The sequence below is a fragment of the Colletes latitarsis genome, chromosome 11, assembly GCF_051014445.1.
Source record: "Colletes latitarsis isolate SP2378_abdomen chromosome 11, iyColLati1, whole genome shotgun sequence".
NCBI classification, from domain to species: Eukaryota; Metazoa; Arthropoda; class Insecta; order Hymenoptera; family Colletidae; genus Colletes; species Colletes latitarsis.
Window position 1 is genome coordinate 25,555,657 of NC_135144.1, and position 23,049 is coordinate 25,578,705.

At 42.2% G+C, this 23,049-nt stretch overlaps 1 protein-coding gene and 8 non-coding genes across 9 annotated transcripts; 8 read left to right on the forward strand and 1 right to left on the reverse strand.

Moving 5' to 3' along the window:
• The first annotated feature begins 5,927 nt into the window (after window positions 1-5,927).
• Window positions 5,928-6,025, forward strand: Trnay-gua (transfer RNA tyrosine (anticodon GUA)). The gene is made up of 2 exons: window positions 5,928-5,964; window positions 5,990-6,025. It is a non-coding gene; the product is annotated as a tRNA-Tyr (tRNA).
• An 85-nt stretch (window positions 6,026-6,110) lies between these two features.
• Window positions 6,111-6,211, forward strand: Trnay-gua (transfer RNA tyrosine (anticodon GUA)). The gene is made up of 2 exons: window positions 6,111-6,147; window positions 6,176-6,211. It is a non-coding gene; the product is annotated as a tRNA-Tyr (tRNA).
• Window positions 6,212-6,300: 89 nt separating this feature from the next.
• Trnay-gua (transfer RNA tyrosine (anticodon GUA)) lies at window positions 6,301-6,403 on the forward strand. The gene is made up of 2 exons: window positions 6,301-6,337; window positions 6,368-6,403. It is a non-coding gene; the product is annotated as a tRNA-Tyr (tRNA).
• Window positions 6,404-6,491: 88 nt separating this feature from the next.
• On the forward strand, window positions 6,492-6,594 carry Trnay-gua (transfer RNA tyrosine (anticodon GUA)). Its single transcript has 2 exons — window positions 6,492-6,528; window positions 6,559-6,594. It is a non-coding gene; the product is annotated as a tRNA-Tyr (tRNA).
• An 89-nt stretch (window positions 6,595-6,683) lies between these two features.
• Trnay-gua (transfer RNA tyrosine (anticodon GUA)) lies at window positions 6,684-6,786 on the forward strand. Its single transcript has 2 exons — window positions 6,684-6,720; window positions 6,751-6,786. It is a non-coding gene; the product is annotated as a tRNA-Tyr (tRNA).
• An 88-nt stretch (window positions 6,787-6,874) lies between these two features.
• Trnay-gua (transfer RNA tyrosine (anticodon GUA)) lies at window positions 6,875-6,977 on the forward strand. Its single transcript has 2 exons — window positions 6,875-6,911; window positions 6,942-6,977. It is a non-coding gene; the product is annotated as a tRNA-Tyr (tRNA).
• An 88-nt stretch (window positions 6,978-7,065) lies between these two features.
• Window positions 7,066-7,168, forward strand: Trnay-gua (transfer RNA tyrosine (anticodon GUA)). The gene is made up of 2 exons: window positions 7,066-7,102; window positions 7,133-7,168. It is a non-coding gene; the product is annotated as a tRNA-Tyr (tRNA).
• Window positions 7,169-7,377: 209 nt separating this feature from the next.
• Trnay-gua (transfer RNA tyrosine (anticodon GUA)) lies at window positions 7,378-7,478 on the forward strand. The gene is made up of 2 exons: window positions 7,378-7,414; window positions 7,443-7,478. It is a non-coding gene; the product is annotated as a tRNA-Tyr (tRNA).
• A 6,670-nt stretch (window positions 7,479-14,148) lies between these two features.
• Window positions 14,149-21,804, reverse strand: Serp (chitin deacetylase-like protein serp). Its single transcript, XM_076777162.1, has 5 exons — window positions 21,456-21,804; window positions 17,121-17,525; window positions 16,397-16,718; window positions 15,871-16,170; window positions 14,149-15,457 (listed from the first exon to the last, which is right to left on the reverse strand). Exons 1-5 carry the CDS (start codon window positions 21,502-21,504, stop codon window positions 14,929-14,931), a joined length of 1,605 nt encoding a protein of 534 aa, XP_076633277.1. The 5' UTR covers window positions 21,505-21,804; the 3' UTR covers window positions 14,149-14,928.
• Between the last annotated feature and the right edge of the window lie 1,245 nt (window positions 21,805-23,049).

Consider the following 23,049-nt stretch of genomic DNA (forward strand, 5'->3'; position numbering starts at 1 on the left):
ACGCGTCATTTCATAAGTATACCTATACTCGGGAATTTCGCCATTTTACCGCGTCGAATGAAAGTAATAGACAGGCAATCAATTGCGGAATGGCTGATAGCTTGCCTCGTTGATAGAGAAAGAAAAATTGCAATATTAGTAAAGACACGATACGATTGAATCTCGGTGTTTCGTTGTATTTACTTTAAATCGACGTGTCTCTGGAGATTTAAATAGAATTACTTATCAACATTTGTAGTTCAGTGTTCCAAAAATTAAATTCTGTTTTAATATCAATGCTCTATTTCGATTCAGAAAATATACCGATTTCACGGTACATTCTGTGCTCAAGGATTCCGAGAACAATACCCAACTTCGAAAGTCGATAAAATCAGGAAACAAACCTCGTCCCTGAGACATCGTCTTATCAGCCCCTTTCGAAACCTGACACATAAACAATCGATAAATAAATTCACGATACAACTGCTCGTTTTAAGCCTCTATTTTCTACATCAAATAATTTACTAATTTAATAATGTGAAAAACGTTGCAACCATTCGATTCTGAATAAAAAATGGCTGCTCTTGAAACGACTCGGCCAGGAAACAAACGAAACCAGTTTATTTTCAGCGAAAGCTATCGCGCCAATGCCGCGCAATTAACCCGTCGTAATTATCAGAGCACGATAATTTTTGTTGACTCTGCGCGTCCTCTCTGCTCTTTTATCATCAGCATTATCGACGTATATTTCGTACCAGCGGTGAAAGTAACGATAAATCTGCGTATGGCCGCCGCGATAACGAGATCATTTCATTCGACGTTCCGAGTTTCCTTCTCGTTATTTTAATCGACGATCGTAAACTTCGTTGCATCGGGAACAGAAGTTTTTATCCGTTAACGCCGCGGAAGAAATCGGTAGAGAATTTATGCAAAATGTAAACACTCGACCGAAGATCGTTTAAGGATATTTAATATCGGAAATCTTATTCGATTGTGGATTTTGCGTGTCGTCGGGGAACGGGACTTTCATGCTGATCGCGAGAAGCGTGCAGCTGTTGGTCGTGTGAAACGTGGCGATGAAGTTTATGAAACGTTGAACGCGATTATCCTAGGCGGAACTTCCGTCCTCGACTTTCACGGTGAGAGGGCTATTCCCGATCGCGAGTATTACGCAATTAATCTTCCTCCCCCTCCCTCCCCAGTGGTTATCCAATTTATAGGAATTAGAAAATTACACATTTCGTCGCTGAATCACTCGGTGAGATTTTTCTGCGGATAATGAGCGGAGGTGTCGCAACCAACGTGGGTATATTCGTTACACCTTCGAGAGAAAAAATGCTTTGCGCGACGAGTCGAAAGTTGAAAGCGACGACAGAAGACGCGAGACTGAATTCTACGCTTCGAGCAAAAAAAAAAAGAAAAAAAAAAGCTATTCATCGTTTACAATATTCGTATTACATATTCTTGACAAGATTACTAAACGTTTACAAGCGGATACAAACCCAAAATATTACGATCACGGTTTTAAATCAGCGGTTTTATGGCTGCATTTGTCAATGAAACCTAGTTAACACGTTCACTGTCTATGACCCGTATATGGGTCATATCACCACGCTATTGGATACGCCGCTGAGAGACCGGACAGTGAACGTGTTAGAGTTACGTAAATAACTGTACGGTTGGACGTAACTGCATTAACGAAATGATTAACGAGCGTGAGGTGATTAATGATTGATAGTATTTGGTGAAATATTAGGATTTTAAGTCCCGGACACCTTAATGAATCGTTGCAGGTGAAGATTTTATAATAATATATTTGCTTGCTGTTGGGGTGCTTCGTAGTATTTTATAATCCTTAATGTCTCGTAAAAGGGGAAAATTAAAGCGAAGGAACTTTTCATTGTAACGCAATTACAACCTCGTTCGGAAGATAAATTTCTCCCCCTTAATGAATTCATAATTCATCGCGTAACGGCGAGAGCGATTTAACAGAGAGCCTCGTCGTGTTCGCGGATAGTACTACAAAAGCGTCGAGTCCATAGTCTCCATTTTACGCCAGCCATAAAACACTCCATTTTAAACCGACGCCATAACGTTACGCGAGTAACCTCTCGAAAACTCTCCTTTTTCTTGTTGTTATTTACGCGCGTTTGCGACTTCGCGCGCGTGCAATAAAGGTTAGTAGTAATAATAAGCCACTACCGTACGGTAACCAGTCGCCATTCTCGAGCATTACTACCGCGAATTGTTTCATTGAAAGTGAAAGACGCATAATTCCGTTTGAAAATGGCGCGGCTGCATAATTTACTCGCGCCGTTGCACTTGAAATCGAGATTCGAGCTAACGACGATTAAAAAATCTCTGAAATTAATGCACGAATCTGCGATAAATCTTATTCCAAGTGACAAGGCGCGCGTTCGTTTCTAATAAAACCGAACGTTTAACAGGTTTTTATTTATCGAATGGTTCGAATGCTCGAGTCGCGCCTGTGGAAATGCAATCATTCGCATTTCCTACGACAATTTTCAATCGCCAAATCGACTGTGAAGAACGAACGTTCGGGACAGAGGCCGCCATGATCCTGACAGTGAAGGTATTTCGAGGACGAGACCTTATTCGATCGATCACGCGATCCTCGAGGCTGTCCTTGCCTAAGGACGAGCGGAGTTTAGGCCGGAAACGACCGCGAGGAGTCCAGGGACAATTTCTGCGAACGAAAGAGAAGTTCCAAGCGGCTGAGGAAGCCGAGGAATTCGCGTGGGCGTTCGAAAGAGGTGTGGTGCACGCCTCGAGGGCAATGCGACGCGAATTCGAGCGGACTCTGAGAACGATGCTCGAAAATGGGTCGACGAGACCCGTTTCCCTCGCGGATCTGCTCCGGATTTTACGGGGCGATGATTCCTCGGGGTCGTCGACTTTCGATTCGACGATCGAAGGACGCGGTCGATCTTTCATTTCGGTCGGGAACTCGTTCGCGAAACCTTGGCGGGGGTTGCCTTTACCGATCTCGAGAAAGAAAAATGGAGATCGACTCCAAACGCAGCTATTACAACATAGATAATTCACAGAATTTTTATAGTTACTCTAAGCGTCGATTATGTTGTGGAAATAAATTTTTGCATAGATATATTTTATAAATTTTGCTTCTACGCGTCGTTTGTGTACGGAAGGGATTCTAAATTGTAGATAAAAAACTTACAGTGGACGCTAGCAGCTGTCCCATTGATGGGCCGCCATGTTTCCCGTTGCTATGTACCGTTGCCAGGGCTGCTCTTTCTCATCGAGCGCGCTTCAATCGGACCACGAAAACAAATATGTACAGCGTTCGACTGAAAACCACATTGTGACAAGGCGTCGGTTATTGTTTGGGGAGAGGGGTGGGGGGGGGGAGAGAAGTTTCTGCAACTTTAAACAAACGATCGCACTGGCGGCGCACGCGGTCCATTTACTTTGAAAATAACATAAGTCCAGAGCAGGAAAAGTGGAAGCTAAGTAGGTTATGTTATTGCAACACTTCTGTTCCGAGCGCAACAATCGATCGCGCGTTCGAGAAATATTCGTTTCCTTAATGGAGGAAGCGAATCTGAATCGTGACTGGAACGGAATTTAAACAGGAGCAAAATTACACTGTTTCTAACGGAAACGGGGTTACGCAACTTCCTAAATGAACGGCAGACCCTGATTCGTATTAATTTAGTGGAATTTCCGTCCAGTTCCTTTGTAACTTGATACTCACCTGACTGAGATCGAACATTGGCTCTGCGCGCGGCCAACGCCTATGGGGGTTCGAAGACTGAACAAAGATGGCGGCGTAATTGTCTTCTTAACCCCGTAACGCTCATATTTTTCAGGTTAACCAAGAATGATCTGTTTTCTTTATTGGATTTGTTTCTAAAAATGTGGTTTTTTTTAATTACAATGTTGTATCTAACGTATAATTTGAAGGAAAACAAATATTATCATCCCTTAAACCGTTAGATTAAACAAATATCGTTTTTCAAAGCAGTTAAACTCGGGCATGGACGTTAAGGGGTTAAAAGTTATACAAATATTAGGAAATGCAAACGAAGGTTTAAAATATAATAAAATAGCTGAAACTATAAGATATCGTTCTTACGAAACATTTGTGACCACGCGTTACATTTTCGGTGAAGAATTTTTTTCTCGAAAGTGCGTAGGATTTCGGGGGTGTGTCTGACCACAGGAAGGTGAAGTTTCAGACTGTTTTAGAAAACTCTGATCCACCGAAATAACACGCAAACGTGTCAATAGTGCATCGTCGCTTGACTGACAATGGGTGCGAAAGAAATGCAGACAATTGCATTCACGACTTGCACGATCGACGGAACGACGCGTTTTCAACGCAGGGAAAACGTTGATCCGCGTAATCGCTTTCCATTGAGTGAGTTTTCCCTGGTAGCCGCCGCGTTTCCAGCGATTTATCCCTCGTTAAACCACGGAACGAAAGAATCGGAGTGAGAAGAGAACTTTTGCTCGGCGAGCCGTGACGATCCCGTAACGATCGTAACTCCGGTAGCGAAATGCGTTTGCCTTATTATTATGCATTACGTCGTCGCAGTTACATTAACGCGACGTGCACCGGAACGCGTCGAAGAAACAGTCCAGAGATAAATTTCCTATTTCTTTCCCGGCGATCGGCGATATAATTCGCGGCTCTGTGCAATCGTTGCCAAACGAGTCGATTTATTTATCGAAACGTGGCCAACGTACGAAACGATCTTGTTCGTTACGTTGTTGGAAATCTTTCTGTTTCCACGGTCTTGTTAAACTTTATGGTCTCCATTACATTATTGCCATCGCCATTAACGAGCAACGCGCCGCCATGTAATAAATGCCTGGAACGGAAAATTGGAAAGAATTACTTTCTATTCTTACGTTGATTTCTTTTATAACACTTCGCGAACGTTTACAAGATATTTTCAACAGAATATTGCACAAAGATATCATAACATCGACATTGCAACATCGAAGTATTATGCAGCAGCGTTCCTGTAATTTTACGTTACGGGAAGTAAGAATCTATTACAGGGTGTATAATGCCTGGAATAAATATAATGACGTACTTAAATCATACTCAAGTGGGTTGTTAATTTCGCCATCTTTTTCTTTTTCTTCTTTTCGAAGATACCCACTTCATCGTCGAACAAGATTTCTCGCTCGATGCACGAACTGCAAAAGAAACTGTTACACGAATTTTAGAAACTATCTCTTTGTTAGAAAAATTGGGATATTAGAAAAATCGTCGTGTCTGCGGTGCAAAACATCCTCGACTTTTCACCGCGGATTTCACGAAACAAAAAATTTTTACACGTCGGTTTTCCTCGTTATTTATTGCTCGAATAGAATTTCACCCAATATTATACATTATGCAATAGAAAGTTAACTTTCACATCATACGTACAATTTTACACAGAGTGCGTACATGAATTCTAAACAGAAAAAGATGAAAGACTACTCGGTGTACTTAACATTTACTTAACACAATTTTATTAAATTTTATACGACGACGTTGTGGTCGCAACTAAATAATAACCTTCCAGCTACAAATTATTATGCAACTGGTGATTTCTACCATCGATCTACGCCTGCCTAACAGCCTCTTAATAAATTAAAAATGGCGCCTCCGCGACCAGCCCAGCTTCCCTTTCTTGTTCAAAAAATTCGTAAAAATCGAAGTTTCGATCGAATCGAAAGTACGGTCGGAGTCCTTAATGATGCAGGAGCGATCAGTTTAACACGCGAGATACGATCGAACAGTGCAGCATTTGAATCCTGTGTCCCGCGAGAGGCATCCATAGGTCGTTGGTTCAAATCCGGCTCGATGGAATTTTTCCTCGTCGAACGTGACAGGAGCCTCCTTTCTCTTTGACGCATCAGTAGCAAACAGTTTGAATTATGAGCATCGAAGACGAGACGACAATCACGTGCCTTCGATAGCTCAGTTGGTAGAGCGGTGGACTGTAGTTGTTGATTACATCGAGAATGAGATATCCATAGGTCGCTGGTTCGAATCCGGCTCGAAGGAATATATATTTTTACTAAAACTTTTTCTCAATCAAACATTCTCTGGGTTCGTTCAATTACAATCGTCATTGCGAATATATTCGTACCCTTCGATAGCTCAGTTGGTAGAGCGGTGGACTGTAGTTGGATCCCGTAATAATATAAAGAAGACATCCATAGGTCGCTGGTTCAAATCCGGCTCGAAGGAATATTTTTATAAAAATATTCGACGAAATGTTTCTTCGATCATTCGTAGTTTAAAATAACATTTAACTTCACTGCAATGCAAGTCACATCCCTTCGATAGCTCAGTTGGTAGAGCGGTGGACTGTAGTTGTTTAGATGATTGGGAGGAAAAGGAGACATCCATAGGTCGCTGGTTCAAATCCGGCTCGAAGGAATATTTTTATAAAAATATTCGACAAAATGTTTCTTCGATTGTCGTAGTTTAAAATGATATTTAATTTCACTGCGATGCAAGTCACATCCCTTCGATAGCTCAGTTGGTAGAGCGGTGGACTGTAGTTGTTTAGATGATTGGGAGGAAAAGGAGACATCCATAGGTCGCTGGTTCAAATCCGGCTCGAAGGAATATTTTTATAAAAATGTTCGACGAAATGTTTCTTCGATCATTCGTAGTTTAAAATAACATTTAACTTCACTGCAATGCAAGTCACATCCCTTCGATAGCTCAGTTGGTAGAGCGGTGGACTGTAGTTGTTTAGATGATTGGGAGGAAAAGGAGACATCCATAGGTCGCTGGTTCAAATCCGGCTCGAAGGAATATTTTTATAAAAATATTCGACGAAATGTTTCTTCGATTGTCGTAGTTTAAAATAATATTTAATTTCACTGCGATGCAAGTCACATCCCTTCGATAGCTCAGTTGGTAGATCGGTGGACTGTAGTTGTTTAGATGATTGGGGGAATAAGGAGACATCCATAGGTCGCTGGTTCAAATCCGGCTCGAAGGAATATTTTTATAAAAATATTCGATGAATTGTTTCTTCAATTGTCGTAGTTTAAAATAATATTTAACTTCACTGCAATGCAAGTCACATCCCTTCGATAGCTCAGTTGGTAGAGCGGTGGACTGTAGTTGTTTAGATGATTGGGAGGAAAAGGAGACATCCATAGGTCGCTGGTTCAAATCTGGCTCGAAGGAATTAATTTTGCAACCAATCAGAAACGATCGATTGTGTTTTTCCTAAATTTCGTTGTATTAATTGTTTTCCCCCCGTATGTAAGTGCCTATACAAGGATAAATGTTGTTAATCCTTTTTTTTGTTTAAAATTTCTTAATTGAGTTGGTTAATTGTTAAATTGCGGTGTGCTAAGGATATCAGTGAAATTTAAGCAGCTTCATCCACCAGTCCTTCGATAGCTCAGTTGGTAGAGCGGTGGACTGTAAAGGTTTTATACGTAAGGGGAGAGAAGATATCCATAGGTCGCTGGTTCGAATCCGGCTCGAAGGAAATTTTTTTTTTATTCGTAAATAAACATTTCTCTTGGTCGTGTATCTTTGTATTATGTTTTCTATATCGATGATTAAATTATTTGTTAGCGATTTATTTTTGAACGAGAGTTTTTATTTTGACGATAGAATTATATGTAAATATTATTATTAATTGCATTTAGAGAATTTTATAATATATTTAGGCAATAACGTATGCAGAAATTAGTCGATTGATTTCTTTAATTTAATTTTACTTAATCTCGTCTATAATTTTGTTTTGGTCGGCGTAACTCTGTTACAAGCGGAGTTGCTTTCGAAATTTGAAAGTGACCATTTTGTTAAACGGAATCCAGCGCAAACTGTTAATAAACACGTTTCAAAACTCATTCAACGTTGAAATTTAAAGATGCCTCCGCGACTCGTAAACGCAATATAAAGTTCAATGTTCACAAACAACGAGAACGCGTCCTTGAAAAATTGAACTTCAATAAAGCATTCAGGAAACGAATAAGAATGAGCGTATCGAATATCAAGGACGCTGCTTCGAACTTGAACGTTGCGCAAGTTTCGAAATCTTGAAAACGACTCCACCAAAAAATTACGAAAGGAGAGTAAGTGTGGAGGTCAGGTCTTTCGACGTAACCTGAATTAGGTTAACCTTAGGTTACAATTAACGATGAGAGAAACCGATGTTTGTCGAGAAGATCCAATCGACTGGATCAGTTTCTCTCCTCCGGTGGAAGGGATATTTCAATTAGCACCGAACAGATTAGTTACGCGCTCGAAAGGAGAGGACAAATAATCCGGCGATGGTATTCGATTTCCATCATCCGCTGACCTAATAGGAGTCAATTTCACCAGCCCCCATTTCTTTCGGAAGGCGTGCCGCATACGGTGGTCAAAAGTATCTAAATTGAAATTCCGTAATGGCTACGATGTGGTTGTCGTTTACTTTCGTGCGGTGGCTCGCGAGCCAGCACGAGTCTCGATGTTCCATATCTCGCGATAATCGACTATCGACGAAGAATCGTGTGCGTTAGACGCCTATCGGCGTTCAGGGTGCATAGATAACAGTATAAAAATGTATGGCGATAAAAATTGTCGATGTTTATCGGAGAAACGTCTATTAATACGGGACGCGGCGACTCAGGGTCGAGCTGGCACTGACACTGCCATTGTATCTACGAAGACCGCGGCGTATCGATCAGATAAGTTATCGGGACTAATCGACGGCGAGAAATCCAATTGAAACAGAGACAATATTAATTTCGACGTCGACGCGAATACGCGTTCTTCGCTTCTTTGGATTCGAATTTGCCTCGAAATAATCGGTAACTAAATAAAAAAATGTGTCAGCCAATATCGATCAGCAAATAAATTCTAAATTTTGTTCAGAATATTATAAAAGAAGAGTAAGAATCAGCGAATGGTGAAAATAATAAAATGAAAAGGTCCTCCAAGTTTTTCCAATTATAATTATTATAAATTCACCGATAATTTCTACGACGAATAAGAACAAAAAAAAAAATAAAAATGTAAAAGCGTTTCGAACTATACGAGATCCTGTCGAAGGAGTCTCAGCCAGGGACGGCCTTGCCACGGCGCCGAGGTACGCAGCTTTCTCTACTTTCGCTTACGCGAGATTTTCAGGCCGGCAGCTGGTTGTTCTGAACACGGTATTGTCCGTGTTAATCGTCCCGATCCGCACGCATTCCTCGAGAGAATATTTAATCGGAGGAGGAAACGATTCCATCAGCGGAATCGCGAAGATACAATCGCTGTATAAATAAAATCTCAGTGTCCCATCGCGTGGTGATTTTTACGTTCCAAATCTTTTTAAATCAATTTCTCGATCACCTTGGCGCGAACCAAACAATCATCGAGGGAGAGAACATTGTAATTGAGATTTTTACAAGATACTTTGGAGGTTCGACGATTATCGCGTCGAGGAATAATGGAGTCGGTATAAAATACGGTCATCGTAACGAGCCCGTTTCCCAAGAATATACGCGACCGAGATACCAGAATTTATTCGCAACATTTACTGATTGCCTCCGCAATGCGTGGGCGCGCGAGTCATCCCGCGACGCGCTGGGAACAATCGACGAATCTTTTTTCTCGCAGCGTACAGTTGCCACAGTTTGCAGCTGTCGACGAAGGAACGCGAACTCTGTATTAAGAGACGATATTCTCAGATTTAGTGACCCGGCGACGTGAAATGGATTTTACACATATTCGATTTAATACGGTTGAACTGTTATAACGACCTCGTAAAGTTCTCCCCGCGCGTTTTTAGCGGGGCCAATCGAGGCACTTTGCATTTTGAACCACGGCCAACCGATGCAACCGAGAATTATACGAATTCCTCGTGGAGACTTGTCCTCTGTCCAAGCCGTCCATTATTTTATGCAACGTTCTTGTCTGAAACGGGGACGTTCGATCGAAAGTTGATTCGCGGGGAAATCGAAACGATTTTCGAGGTTTCCTTTTCACCGAAAACGCGTTGCACTTTCGCGTTCGTTTTCCAGGGAGACGGGGTTCCCGCGGTCGCCGCCAGGCACCGGTGGACTGGGATCGTCGCGGAATGGAAACGATGCATAAACGGCGACGAAAGAAAGGCTGCGTCGGAATGCAATCGTCGCCGCGAGCCGCTCGGCGTCGGCCTGTTGGTATTTCACGCGGTTGCCCATGGTTTTTCCATCGGGCGTCCTTTCTTTCTCTCTCTAGGCCACGCGGAAAATAACGGCACCCGGTATGCAAAACGCCGCTCGACCCGTCGATCGATGACTTACCGATTGCAATTTCATCCTGTTCCTCGACGATCCGCGTTCCCCTGGCTACCGTGACATTAAGTGCCGTTTTGCTTTCACGATCCACGGAGATCGAGCTCGATCTTCATTCCAGTGGCACCAATCGAATGCACCCTTTTACATATACCAGTTCACTCGCGCTCCTATTCGTGGACTACAATATACGGCGATTCGCTGTAAATTGAGAGAAGATTCCTGTTTAATTTTCAAATTTCATTTATTATATCTGGTGTCATTTATATTCACGAAATAGTTCTTTCGATATGATAGGCTAGTAATGATCAATTAGAAAACTGATAGGGAAGTGTAATAATATTAAACAGTGAAGAAATTCAACGATATGACTTTTTTCTCCGGAGCGGTAATAACTCATCCCAAACTGCACTCGATGACCAGACTCGAACCTTTTTTTTCAACAACGATTTATTAACAATATATTTACAGTAACCTTATACAGTCTTTTCTCATATCTGGTGTTTGAAAGTCCCTGCCTCTCTTTGTGGCTCTACCTTTCATTTTGATACAGTATAGACGTAGTATCTATTTTTCTATTACAGTAATCACAATGTGATGTCTAAAAATATATGGTTACTATTAAAAGGGTATCTTTGCTTACGGGAAAATGTATTAAAAACCTGTTTTTGGAAATAGATTCGAACCAGTATATCCAACGTGTTACAATTGCTGACAATTATTACCCTTAATTCAAACCCTTAAATATCTCATTATACAGGGTGTTCAGCCACCCCTGGAAAAATTTTAATGGGGGATTCTAGAGGCCAAAATAAGACGAAAATCAAGAATACCAATTTGTTGATGGAGGCTTCGTTAAAAAATTATTAACAATTAAATTCAAAAATTTCAAATCGTCCTGGAAAAATTATTTTCAGTTGCGGGGATCAATTACAATCATTTTTGGTCATTACACATACCCCCGAAATCCTACCCAGTTTGGAGAAAAAAATTCGAGAAGGCGTGAATTTTTCAACAAAATTAAAAAATTTTCAAATCGTTCTAAAAAAAATATTTTCGATTGCGAGGGTCAATTACAATCATTTTTGGTCATTACATATACCCCCGAAATCCTACGCACTTTCGAGAAAAAAATTCCTTACCGAAAATCTAATTTCTGGCCAGGAATGTCTGCCCGAATTTTCATGCGAATCTTTAAAACGTCATAACTTCTGAACGGATTGGACGATTTTAATGTTCGAAAAGCCAAACGCCGCGTATTTTAGTGTAGAATATGTAGCAATTATACAAATATTCGAAAAGTTGTTCCTTGACATCGTAATATTAGGAAAACCCCATAAAAATGGTCCAATTTTCAAACAGCCATAACTCCTATAATAGTGAATATATTTCAATGAAACTTGTTTCTGAAGCAGAGCTCATGGGTACCTACAAAAAAGTATTAGACAACATTTCTGAAGGGCGTCAAACAAAAATACTAAAAATGAAAAAGGAATTTTTAAGAAAAATCGACAGGGTGTCTAAATTTTTCGACGAAAAAAAAATTTTCAAATCGTTCTAAAAAAAATATTTTTGGCTGTAGGGGTCGATTACAATCATTTTTGGTGAATAGATATACCCCCGAAATCCTACGCACTTTCGAGAAAAAAATTCAGTACGGTCTGAACTTTAAACGTTAATATCTTTTTAACGAAGCCTTCATCAACAAATTAGTATTATTGATTTTCGTCTTATTATGGCTTCTAGAATCCCCTGTTAAAAAACTGTATAAAAAACTGGACTTCATACCAGTTTAAAAAACCACGCCTTTCTTTTTTATACAACTGTTTTAATAAATTAAAATATTATTCGCGAAAAAAGATCTTCGAAAATTAAAGCTCGCGCATTAACATGCTCATTAAAGACGACAATCCCTATTTTGACATCTTGGAAGAACTCTATCGATGATTTATAGGATCATTCTTTCAAGATGAACAATCGACAACCACTGTTTGGCTTTCCCCAGATGAAACCTCTTATTTTACGAGGTTAGATCGTCGATCAGTCTTCCTGAAAATGCTGTTTTCCTCCGTGGAACCTGTCCCCGAGTGCGTCTGGATTCCATTGGTGTCAAATTCATATCGAGGAACATTTATTACAAGGCTTTGCACGTCGTAATGTCTGTTCGTCGTGTACTCTGCGTTTCAGAAATCGGTAATATTTCACTGTCAGAATCTTTTACAGACGCTATCCTTTTCGTGCAACGTTGTTTATCCTTCGAGTCTCTCGGTTTGAATACTTCGTTTCCCTCGGTGTAAAATTATTGTAGGAAAAGAATGTTTTCTCCGGGTTTTACACTGTCTGCATTAACGTTGCGCAAGAAACGTCGAATGCAAACTGTGCGAGATTCGATGGAACTGTTTCCGAGTCGATATCTCTTGCGGATGGATGATGGTTTCGGAGTCAGAGCCGTGGACCACTGGCGTACGAGGAGGAAAGACGAGGTACAAAAGTATGGGACCGATATCACTAGCGGAATAGAAATCACAGTTTATTTTGAGTGGTCCGGTCGGCGGCGATACGACAACTGAGCTCAGTATCGAAGCGTTTCGGTTCGGTCCGATTCGAAACCGGGAGCAAAACATTTGTAAACACCGGTAACCGTCGAGACGGCAGTTTACTGGTCTAACCGTCTCAATAACGGCGAATCCGAAACACAAACTGTTACAAACCATTTCCTTGCAAACCAGTAAAGATGTTCACCTTTTTTTTTTTTTAAATCACACGTTCCTGGGATTGAACCACTTTATCACAGAAATAAATCGAGTTGACATGATTTTTTGGCAACTCGTCAACAATTTTAATTTATAATCCACGTTTGAGAACAGAAACATAATGGTGAAGTTTTCTCCTAGCTTAAATTGGGAATTTGTCGGACGAGGTTGGGTAGAATTCGAACCAATTAGCAAAGTGATTTTAATAATCCATGCATCCAGAGTATCCGATGCTTCAATTATGTCAGGAGTTAATTGGTTTCGTGCATCAGTTTCAACCGTGATCCCAGATCCAGCGTACCAGAGACGCTTCGCGGCTGCATTTATCATCATCAGAATGAGGCGAGACGAGTGTAAAAAATGGCGTCCCCTGGCTATGTTGAGAAACCTAGCCGAGTGATGAGATCTGGGAAAATTGGAGTCAATTAGTCAAGCGATCTTAACACCTGTACCCTAACTATTCGACGTTTTCGTTGCGCCACGAGTCGATTGCATTCACGCGTCAGCTTGAAATGTAATTCCCGTTCTAACGAATGACTGGAATTAATAACACGACGCGTCTCATGATTTACGCGATCCGAGCGGGAGAATTAACGAACACGAAAGGTGACATTCTTTCGCGAGATCGATAAATCCGCGCGTCGAACTACGCGGAGAAAAATTGGAGACGATTATATTGGATGCTCTAATTTCGTCAGAGGTTAATTATCTAGTTCAAATGCCTTAAATGTTCGATTTCAGACAAGCAAAATGACCGAAACAAAAGTTGGGGGCGACTGTGTTTGAGAGTCTGCAGTGCCGGCAATTTTGACTTTCTTGGGCCCAAAAATTTCCGAGATATCACCGAAACGCGTACGAATAAACCTTGTAAATTTCATCGCGAAAAGTGTTGTGGTTTATTTGCAAAAAATTCTCCAAGAGAGTCTAAAAAAAATGCACTTCAGGCACCTTAAATTCTTGCCCACGGGGGCCCTGAAAACATCGACGCAACGTTTTCTAACTGCTTTTATGTTGGATTTAGAATGGTCAGAGATCGTTGACCTTGACGAGGAAAGTGTTTCCAAGTCGAGCAATGGACGCTAAGACCTAACCTAACTCGACTTTGAGCGCTCGCTAGGATTCGAGGAAGTAAACGAGACTGTGTATTTCGCAAGTTTCTCTTTTATTAAAGTTTCCTTTCGGCAATTGATAGTATCACTTATCTTTAATAATGTACATACATAATTATTAATATTTATATATATATATATTTATATATATTTATATAAGTTTGGCTACCCTTAGAAAAATAAGGGTGTCCGCCCTTAAAGAGGGAGTTTTGGCGGTCGCTGAGGGATCATCGATTTTTCCTGGGGGAACAGGACACCAAGCTTGGCGTTCCAGCCAAATACGTCGTGTCCTTTCGAGGAGCAGGAATATTTTGGGGACGGGTTCTGGGACACGCGTTTATATTACACAATCGAGGCAATCCTCGCGGACCCGTTTTCGCGGACCCGCCATTTCTCTCCGTCGGGTTTCGATGAAGGGGGTTGGGGGTGGGGGGAGGGGGGTTGGTTGTCAAGGGAGAAACTGTTGGACCATCGCTGACTGGAAATGAAGTCTCGTCATCGTCAAGTTCGTCGTCCTGGTCGCTGTATCTCGGGGCGTTCGATACTTATCACAGATCGTTGGTGACGTGACGGACGGTTTTCGTTCGGGTAGCAAATCGTAGGAGTGGAATGATATTCCATCGATGTCGTCCTCGATCCATCGCGAAAACATGGCCGACGTCCACCGTGAAACTCGTGAAGAGCGATTGGCCAATGGCAGGGGGGGCGAGAGAATAGGGAGAAATAATTCGAGGATGATGAAAGGTAAACGCCCAAAACGACAGGCAAGAGAAGTGTCAGAGGGTTTGACTTAGACGAGATGGAGGAACGCGAGAGCGGATGGCTTAGAAGAAGCCGTCGCCGGTCGGATCGTTCACCCATGGGTAATTGTTGGGGCAACGGACGCAGGTCTGCAGGTTTATGGTCTCCCCTGGCACCTCCTTCGATGTCAACTTGCAAGTGTGTGGCACCCAACAGGCCGGGTTCCCATCCACCACGCACTTCTCCCTCCACGGCTCGAAGTTCTTCGACTCGGTCACCGTACGCGGGTTCTGGATCCACTGGATCACCTGGGTCATCGTCACGAAGTAGACGTCGTTGTGGTTCGACAGGATCTCGTCGATCCAGTAGAGAAAAGCGTCCAGGAACTCCGGGTTGTTCTTCAGCCAGGCGGCGTGGAAGTAGAGACCCAGCGGGGCGCGGTTCTGCTCGTAATGGCGGTCGAAGTTGTGGTTCAGGAAGTTGTAGAACTGATCGCCGGTCAGGATGTTGCTGCAAGAGTCCACCATGGCGCAACCGGGGAGGTACTCGTCGTTCTGAGGATCCTCGCGACGGTCCAGCTCGTTCATCACCATCTCCCAGACCGCGTGGGACCTGGGGAACAGATTCGTGAACTCGGTTTTTGGGGGAACCAGGAACCTACTCCTTCGCTGTGTGGGTTAGGATTATGTTGACCTATCGATGAATTGTTTGGCAGGGATTATACATTGTGAAAAGTATCAAGTAAAGTGAATCGTCTCAAAGAGTTTTGCAGAAGAACCTACTTCATCGTGGGCTGATAGGGCAAGAGTGTTCACAGTGAGGATGTGTTGAGTATCTTATAATACTGTTGTTGCGAACATAATAGGAAGTTAACAATGCGTTTAATGATCAAAGTACAAAGTACCAAGTAAAGTTGATGACTCGTTCCAATCTTCCTGAATCTCTTCTTCATACTGACAAGCTAATGAGCTAAAGCTTCATGAGCTACAAATCGATTTATCATTGGAGATCCACGAGATTCTTACCTTGTGGGGCAGTGTTGAAGGTTTCCGTGGCAACGGTGTGGCATTCTGAAGTACATGGTGTAAGGCCAGAGGGGTGGATTGTTCAAGGCGGCAGTGATGGTGGAGTCGTAGAGGAATGCTTGTTCCTCCATCATGGTGAACTGATTGTTTCCACCGACTCGGAGGTACGGAGCCCTCACGCCTACCACGCTGTTGTCGGTCAGGTTGGCATACTTCTCGGCGATGATCCTCATTCCGGCCATCTCCTTGGCCCAGTCGTCGACGGTGGCGTCGGACCAGAAGCGTTCGTCGTCGTTGTGCCTTGAAACAGAAGCTAACTTTGGGGGACCCGCGGAGAAGGGAATACTTGACTTCGAAGAATTTGATGTTAACTCCAAGTAAAATGAAAATTTAACGTAGTTCTCAGGGTGGGCTCTATCATTGAAGATGCCCACTAACAATAGTGATTGACCTTGAGACAGACGCAAGATTGAAAAAGACTATTTCTAATTTTTTCCTTCGAAGAATTTTAGGGACGTGTCCTTACGAGATGGAGTGGACAGCGATCTCGTGACCCTTCCTGTGCATTTCCTGGACGGCTGAGTAGTTGGTGTACTTGTGGGAGACGAAGAAGGTGGCCTTTATGTCGCAACCGTTCGGGTTCTTGCGCTTTCCGTTGAAGATCTCTTTGTACAAGCCAATGTTATTGTTGTTGATGGCGTCGTCGAAGGTGATCGTGATCATCTGCGGCACGTCTTTGGAGGGCAGATCGCCAGGGATCGTGGTACCGTCCTCGGAACAGAAGCAATCGGGAAGAACGCAGACGACGGGATCGCAGGGTGGCGCTCTGTTGGGGTCGTTGTCCATATCTGGAATTTTTTCGAGATTGTTCCTTCGACTTCTTGTCGAATATTCTTCTCATACGAAAGCATTACCCCTGGACTGGCGAGGATTTCCCGATGAAAATGAGTCCAAACACGACCTACTTCCGATAATTTTTATTTTTACAAAATTCCAGCCATTTTGAAATCATTTTGAGCGCCTATAATCAAAAGTTGCCCAAACGTGGCCGTGTTTGGACTCATTTTCATCGGGAGGATCTCAGGAATTCAGCGATAATACTAAAAACTATAAAAATAAAAGTTTCTAGTTCCTAGGGATTGTCGTCACACACAACTTCTTTCGCTTAGATCTGATTTTACGGTTCAGTTTATCTCGCAAATTTCGAAATACCGATTTCATCGTCCCAAAAATCAGGTGCTGGTACGTACCGCAAATATTTTCGTCGGATCCGTCCGCACAGTCCTTTTCACCGTTGCAGAATAGTCCCCTCTCGATACAGGACCCATCGCCACAAGCGAGGAAACCATCCTGGCAGAGCGGTTCCTCGGTGTACAACAGAGGCTTGGCTTTCCTCTCTTTGTTCTTCAGCTTGCAGTTGTTCACGGAGTCCTTCCAGTCGCACGTCTGTTTGTCGATGTCGAAGTACAATCCAGCGGGACACCTGATAGCTTGGAGGCCGGAACTGGTGCACTGGATCACGTCGCGACAATTGTCACCCTCTCCAGCCACCAGTCTGAACCACTCCCCGGCATCCTTGTCTTTGCAGATCTCGCTCTCGAAGCTCTCCTCCTTCTTGCTCGTGTCATCCTGTCGCTTCACGCGCTCGAGACCCTCTAAAATTAGAGCGACCGTCCATCGCTGTCTTTACACGAAAACTTTCCGTCCGCAACGTCGATACGAATAATGAATTTTCAAAGTGAGGTGAAAGAGGAGGTTCGATACGATATTGAAGACACCATGTCGAATTTTAGGCCCAAACAAAATGGAGGATTTTAAGTCCTCGTTATGTGCGGTAGTCGTGAAGCTGTGACAGTATGTTTATTAAATATTTTTTGGGAAAATGTGTGTACCAAATCCTCGATTTACGTGGTTAATTTTCAGTTGGAGTAATTCTAAATCATAGGAATAAATAGAGAATTTCAAAGCGAGGTGGAAGAGAAGATTCGATACGATGTTGAAGACGCCATGTTGAATTTTAGGCCCAAACAAAATGGAGGATTTTAAGTCCTCGTTATGTGCGGTAGTCGTGAAGCTGTGAGAGTATGTTTATTAAATATTTTTTGGGAAAATGTGTGTACCAAATCCTCGATTTACGTGGTTAATTTTCAGTTGGAGTAATTCTAAATCATAGGAATAAATAGAGAATTTCAAAGCGAGGTGGAAGAGAAGATTCGATACGATGTTGAAGACGCCATGTTGAATTTTAGGCCCAAACAAACTGGAGGATTTTACTGGACTTGTGTTATTAATTTTCTGTAATGTTATTTTACAAGATTTATTTCGAATAAAAATTTGTATGTTTGATTCTTTTAAGCATTAGTTTAACGTCGTTTGGATTTTAGTGAAATTACGAGACTGCGTAATCGCGCGGATATCGGTTGCAAGATTATGCAAAGCGGGAGATTAGCGTCGATAGAACTTTAGCTGGCAGTTATTTATTCATCGATCGATAGAATTGCCAAACAAGGTTCGTAGATAGCGGATCTAAATAATAATCCATTCTATTTGGTGTTACATTATTCCGTAATGAGGAAAGCCCTCGGTACCAATTAAATTTTTTCGCGGTTAAATTAATCTATATTTTGTCTGTACGTGTATTCGAGGCGGAAGTGAAAACCGATCTTATTATTTACGTAACAGTCGTATTAGGATTTGGCCTGTATGAATCTTGCTTACGCAACTGATCATTAAATAATATATATCTTGCTCAAAGTTCTCAGTCATGGAACGAAAAAAACGGGTATTAATCGCTTCGTAATATATTTAGTCGTTAGCGTTACAGTTTGTAAAAATGTTTTCGATCTATATCGAGAAATATTGGAGATATCGACGAATCGAAAGATAAAATTTAAATAAACGCGTCGAGCTTATCGTCGATCGAAGGAAACATTGTTGAACGTTCGATGCGCCAGTTGCATAATAATTTGCATAATAATTGGAATCATTGTTTCGATAAATTCGTTTACCGATCGATGGGAACGCTCTCGTCGTGAAAGCGATGGCGGACAGCGTATTTTTACGCGCGCAGAAGCACGTGTCCCTTTCTTCTTTTTGCAGTTTGACGCCCGCGTTAATTTTATATATCAAAGCAGCGAACTGGAGAAAGCTGTTTCGTGCCTTTCGATTGACATTGTTTTATTTGGCGACGCGTTGCAAATGATCGACGAAAACAATTTCTACTTGCAACCCTAAACGATAGAAATTAAAATTTCTTTTTGTATTCAGGTGAGCGTACAAATTGTTTATACTGTTCGATGGTATTGAGATTTCAGACAATTCCAGTCACGTTCAATTTGAAAATCGTTATAATCCTAACATATAACAGTTTTTAACACCCGCAGATAATACACATGTACAATAGTTCATTTTATTTTTGACGTTCACAAAGAGATGCTTTTACGAATCACCTAATTTTTTCTGTAACCTTTGATTTATCAATGAAAATTATTAAAAGTTTAGTAGGACGTTTCGATCGTGGAATATGCGTTTGATTACTTGTATAACAATCCTCGTCAAACGTGTTTGCGAAGAAGACACCTGGTTGAGTTATTCCTCGAACGATCGTCGTTTGAGGAGAAAGTTTGATTCTGTCGAAGGAGTTCCGCGGAGAAGGTCGATTGGTTGTGCAGAGTGGGAAGTTGTAGAGTGAAAATTTCAAAATTATTCGTCGAAAGAATCTTTGAAAAAACAATGATAAACAGACAAATATTTGAAATACTTTTAGGATTCGTTTAGGATTTGTTTCTTCAGAGAAAAGATAGACTGTATAGTAAGTATATATCAGCCAAAAAAGGAGTGAACCTTTTACATAGAAAAAGTATCAAATTAAAAAATTCGTGTAGAAAGAACTGGGAGAAAACAGACTACTGCAACGCGGACGAAAGTGAAATTCCTGGAGGATCTCTAGAAGTGGAATATTAACTTGCGAACCGAACAGTCAACAAGTTTCGACAACGACTAACTTTAATCTTCAGACACGCTCCGAGCATTCTACGAGTGACTTCAAAATCGAAGGTCTGGGTCAACTTTTGTAATAAGCACTTGAAATCTTACGAGAGAACAAGTTCCGAACGATTCAGAATCCGTAGAATCAAACTTCGAATCTGTCTTGAAATCTGGCGGCTCTACAAATAGTTTCAAAAGTGGATCACACGAATTTATTTTAGGATCTGGTTCTATCATTGAGCCATGAATTTAAAAAAATTAAAACTAGAAAATATGGATATTTTTTCATAACAATACATTTCAAATTGTACAATTTTTACAATAAACTCAACCGTTGGCACTCGTAAAATAACGTGCTTTAAAGCTGGCGAATGCAAAACTGAAATCTTCATGATACTTTTAATAATATATTTAACACTTCCGTTTTATGAAAAGTGCTGTAGTGAATGTCAAGACTGATCCACGGTACAATAAACTAAAGTCATAAACGAGACACTGAAAGGTTAGCAATATTAAAAATAGAGCTCAGGTTCATTCTACAGGTAGTTTCAAATCTAGGGCCCGCGGAAATATCGATTCAAAGAGAGTAATTTCTACCATTAGAATAAGATATTGGAAACTTGGAAACACGCCAAAGGCGATTTTCGAGTCTCGGAATTCCCACGAAAAAAATCATTCTACAGGCAGTTTCAAAACTTGAGATCCACGGAAACTGCGCACGCGAGCGGACGGACGAGAACAATTTCCGCGTCGAAATCGATTCAATAGAGAACGAGAAATTGAAAATCGAACTTCTGTATATGCGTTTTCAAAATTGAGGGCCCGTTCAGAGGGGACAGCGACTCCGGTTGGACAATTTCTACAGTTTCTCGGTCCTGTCGGGTCCGGCGCGGCGCCACGACAAACGGGGAAAGTTGTGCTCCCCCCACCCCGTTGTTTTTCAGGGCACGGCAGTGACGTCACCCATCCGGGACCAACCAGGCCCAGAGGCTTTCACGCTCTAATCTCTTATGCAACCTGTCGTCTCTGGCGACCGCCAGAATCGTATTTTCTCCGTGGTCGCGGCGTCCCGTGGAAAGCTTCTGGGCCGGTTTTGGGCCTCACGCCATTTTCGGGGCTCACGTGCACCCGCAATTCGGAAATCCCCCCCCGATTCGACGACAGTTTTTACACCCGTAGCCGTGACCGAGTGCTCATTGGATAATCGAGGAGTACATTCAACCAATCGCGGCTACGATCGTTTGGAAACCCATTGAGAGACTTCGCGATTCTCAACGCGAAGGAATCCCGATCGACGATCACCCGCGAATGCAAAATCTCCATCGAGGAAGTGGCATCTTTTTAAATCAATACTATACGATCCTCTGCTTGGCGACTGTCGGGTCGAAAACCGGTCCCATATTGAAAATTCCCGCACCAATTCGCGAAACGACTCCATGTTCCCGTCGCTGCCATATTTCACTCCAGGATCGCTCTCTGGGCCCGTCCAACCCCCCCGAGTTCCCACCAATTCCACCCCCTCGAAATATACGCCGCGTAAATCAAAGTCCCCGGTGTTCCGTTAATCGATTACCCAGGTCAGAGATCGCGTTACTCACCGACGAAAGCGATCGCTGCCAGCAACGGCAGCACCAGCGAGGACCTCATCCTCCTCTGACGGAAGGGGCTTCCTGTTCCCTGATGGACGTTCCGTTGGTCGTTTCACGTGATCACCGTCGTATCCACGGTTTCTCCTCGGGTCACTCCTCGTGTCGAAGGTAGCGAAATGGGATTCGTAGCGGAGGGGGTGGGTCTAACCAACGAGATCACGAATCCTCGTGACACCACTTCCGGTAGGCAGGCGACGATCGACTGATCGGGCGCTCGCGGGCGCCTGTTCACGGGGCTCCTCTGACTTCGCTCGGGGGACAGGTTTATCTTCAAGGACGCGGACTTTGAAGGTGTAGGTACCGCTCACGGACTGACTGAGACCCGCCACTCGTCGGGCTTTATATTACCACCACCACATGCGGCCCGCGACGGTCCCACCCCCCTCCTCGTGTCTTTGAACGCTGCGCCGTCTGTGCATGGGTCTACGGTGATCCAAGCCGGCGGGATGCAATGGCGTAGAGATCGCTCGAAGGGTCTCGTTATATACAAAGACGAGATTCCAGAATATTCGTCGTTTAATAAACTTGTATGGATAAAACCGTGTACCGTATTTATTCTTTACGCTCGACCCATCAATTATCCGAATAAACGAAATTTATGGTCCCAATATGAAATATAATTTTATTTTCTTCGTTAGTTATTATAATTTTTGTTGGTAACACGCTATTATTTATCGAGGGTTGATCGGAGTCTTGGAAAGGAATTTGGTAGCGTGATATTTTGTTCGTCCTGTAGATGGTGCTCGATCATGCTTTAGCGTATTAAGGACTTTCATGTCTGACCATGAAATGTGTGAAATGTGTGGGTGGAGTGTACGTGCAAAGAAAACGTGCTTGCGCCGGACGATGATTTTCAATAAATAAGAAAAAGTCGAAAACTGAGGCAATCGATGCCTCGTTGGTACTGTAGAAGACATTGTTGAGTTTAATGTAACGCTTGTTAATAATTTGTGTTGTTAATGGTAAAAGTTACTGTTACGTATACGTGGAAGTGGTTATGTGCGTGAAGTATACGCGAAAGCAGAATATTACCAAAATACGTAAATGTGCAAGAGGGTGTCGCGAAACGTAACCTCAATCTTTTTATATTGTCACATACTTGTAAGTAAACACCATAGCATATGTACATACATTCGTACTTCCACATATGTGAAAAATCTTTTATCGAACGTTTTACATACGTTCGATAAAAAGAATGTGGTTAGGTTTCGTAACTACGCTTTGTCTCCTACACGTGTAGACGTGTACAGGTTATGGTTAAGCCAATCCAACGATTCTGTCATCTTCAAAACTCGGGAAAAGGAAAATTTTGGTCGAAAGTATCGAACAAGTTACACGCTACGATTATAACGAACGTTTTAAGTAATAATAATATTCTTTGTTTAAATTTGAACTTTCGTGAGAACGTGAATGCGAAGGTTAAGGTTAGTAGATCTTTTAGAGTCGGAGAGAGTGGTAGAAAATAATAATAACGTGTCATCGTTGAACGAGATTCGTGTACAATGTGAAACGAAGTATGCAATAAAGAAAAACTAACACGCGG